Source organism: Hippoglossus stenolepis, chromosome 8, assembly GCF_022539355.2.
Source record: "Hippoglossus stenolepis isolate QCI-W04-F060 chromosome 8, HSTE1.2, whole genome shotgun sequence".
NCBI classification, from domain to species: domain Eukaryota; kingdom Metazoa; phylum Chordata; class Actinopteri; order Pleuronectiformes; family Pleuronectidae; genus Hippoglossus; species Hippoglossus stenolepis.
In genome coordinates, this window is record NC_061490.1 from 26,950,985 (window position 1) to 26,953,360 (window position 2,376).

At 39.5% G+C, this 2,376-nt stretch overlaps 1 protein-coding gene across 2 annotated transcripts in view; it reads right to left on the minus strand.

Moving 5' to 3' along the window:
• The window catches only part of si:dkey-23o4.6 (retinol dehydrogenase 13), an 8,917-nt gene extending 7,992 nt beyond the window's left edge, over positions 1 to 925 (minus strand). For both annotated transcript variants that reach the window (XM_035164794.2, XM_035164793.2), the window contains exons 1-2: positions 743 to 925; positions 1 to 107 (exon numbers count right to left, since the gene is read on the minus strand). The exon at positions 1 to 107 is cut by the window's left edge and continues 28 nt beyond it. In XM_035164794.2, coding sequence (XP_035020685.1) covers positions 1 to 107; positions 743 to 893 — 258 coding nt within the window. In that variant the 5' untranslated portion in view covers positions 894 to 925. The remainder of the gene's footprint in view (positions 108 to 742) is intronic.
• Between the last annotated feature and the right edge of the window lie 1,451 nt (positions 926 to 2,376).

The following is a 2,376-nucleotide window of genomic DNA, read 5'->3' on the forward strand; positions in this document are numbered from 1 at the left end:
TTTGCCGATGCCGGTGTTTGCTCCGGTGATCAGAACCGTCTTCCCGTCCAAACGAACTGGACAATGACACACTCCACCTGCGATCCACCTCCTCACCACCGCCACGCCTGTTCACACACACAGAGCTGTTACCATGGAAACAACAGCACAACATGATGAATCCTTGGTAACAGTTTGTTATGATTTCCAGTTTTTTAAACAGAACATGAATGTTTTGATTTAGTAGTTTTATATGAACGTGATCATTTCATAAGTGTGAAAAGAAGCTGAAAACTAAAGTGAGTTAGATGTAAACACGTGTGTTTTCATTCATGTTTTCATATCTGACTCCTGACGCTCAGACGCAGACTCACAATCAGGATGTGAAGGTGAACATGTGACGTCAGTGAGTTTCACTTTGTTTCATAAATCGAACTGATCCAGGAACAGATTCAGTTGTTTAACGTCTTTTGTAAAACGTCTGATTTAAAATCACAGCAGCAGAAATAAATAACAGTCGAGACCGCGGGGCCTCAGGTTTACTCATATAAACTCATCGTTGCATCTGACTCGTCTCTCAGAGAACAATCTGGTTTTTTCACATGTTCTAATGTTCAGTGAGTTTTTTCCCAAAAAGACTAACTAATGATTTTAATATGTTGACTTTCTTGTCAGGAGGTTAAAGACGACAGAGTGAAACTAAAGTGAATCATTGAGTTTGACCTGAAATCAAAGAGAGATGAAATGAGAGGAGACGTCTTACACATCAAAGTGAGTCCCAGCACAGCTCCGCACCTCAGCAGCAGACCCCCCCGAGCCTCCTCCATCCCTGTGTCCGACCCCCTGGCCCCGGCTCCTGCCCAGGCCATGGGCCACGGCAGCATCAGAAACCCTCCTGTAGCTGCAGCTCTCATCCTGCAGTGGAACAGACTGAGGCCGAGCCGAGCCAGGCCAGGCCAGGGGGCGGGGCAGTGGCCAGGGGGCGGGGCAGATTAACAGATTAGAGCAGATTATCCTGAATTGAGTTGATCTGAGATCAGAGACAAGAACAAAAAACACACAACACAACTACAACACAACACATCTACAACACAACACATCTACAACACAACTACAACACAACACATCTACAACACAACACATCTATAACACAACACATCTACAACACAACTACAACACAACACATCTACAACACAACACATCTACAACACAACTACAACACAACACATCTACAACACAACACATCTATAACACAACACATCTACAACACAACTACAACACAACACATCTACAACACAACACATCTACAACACAACTACAACACAACACATCTACAACACAACTACAACACATCAACAACACAACACATCTACAACACAACACAACTACAACACAACACATCTACAACACAACACATCTATAACACAACACATCTACAACACAACACATCTACAACACAACTACAACACAACACATCTATAACACAACACATCTACAACACAACTACAACACAACACATCTACAACACAACACATCTATAACACAACACATCTACAACACAACACATCTACAACACAATACAAATAACACAACACATCTATAACACAACACATCTATAACACAACACATCTACAACACAACACAACTACAACACAACACATCTATAACACAACACATCTATAACACAACACATCTATAACACAACACATCTACAACACAACTACAACACAACACATCTACAACACAACACATCTACAACACAACACACCTACAACACAACACATCTACAACACAACACATCTATAACACAACACATCTACAACACATCTTCAACACATATTCTCATTATTATTATTATTATAATAATTTTTTTAATTCTCATTATTTTTATCATCATCATTATGATAATTATGATTGTTATTATTATTGTTATCTTATGATCTACAGGTTCCCAACAACTAGTTCAGTGTCTTTATTTAAATCATTTCTCTTTCTTTACATCTCACACTCCTTCATCACTTTCTCTCTTTTCTGGTTATATGCATTTCTTGTATGAAAGGTGCCGTATAAATAAAATGTATTATTATTATTCCTATTGTTATTTGACAGTTTCATTTATTCATTTAAATGTTTTTGAAATGTTTCAGTTATTTTCTCACTGACTCAGTTTCTCTGTTCGATATAACTACAGATGTTTTGTTTCAGTAAAGAGTTACACAGTTTATTAGCATTAGTATTTATTATAATAGTTAACAGTTCCGGTTCATCAGCCTGTGACGTCAGACCATGTCGCCCGGCCCCCATACAAACACAACAAAAACAAAATGGCGTCCTCGGACATGTTGACTCGGTCCGTGTCGTCCTGAGTTCGGCCGCTGGGGGGCGTTCAACCACTTC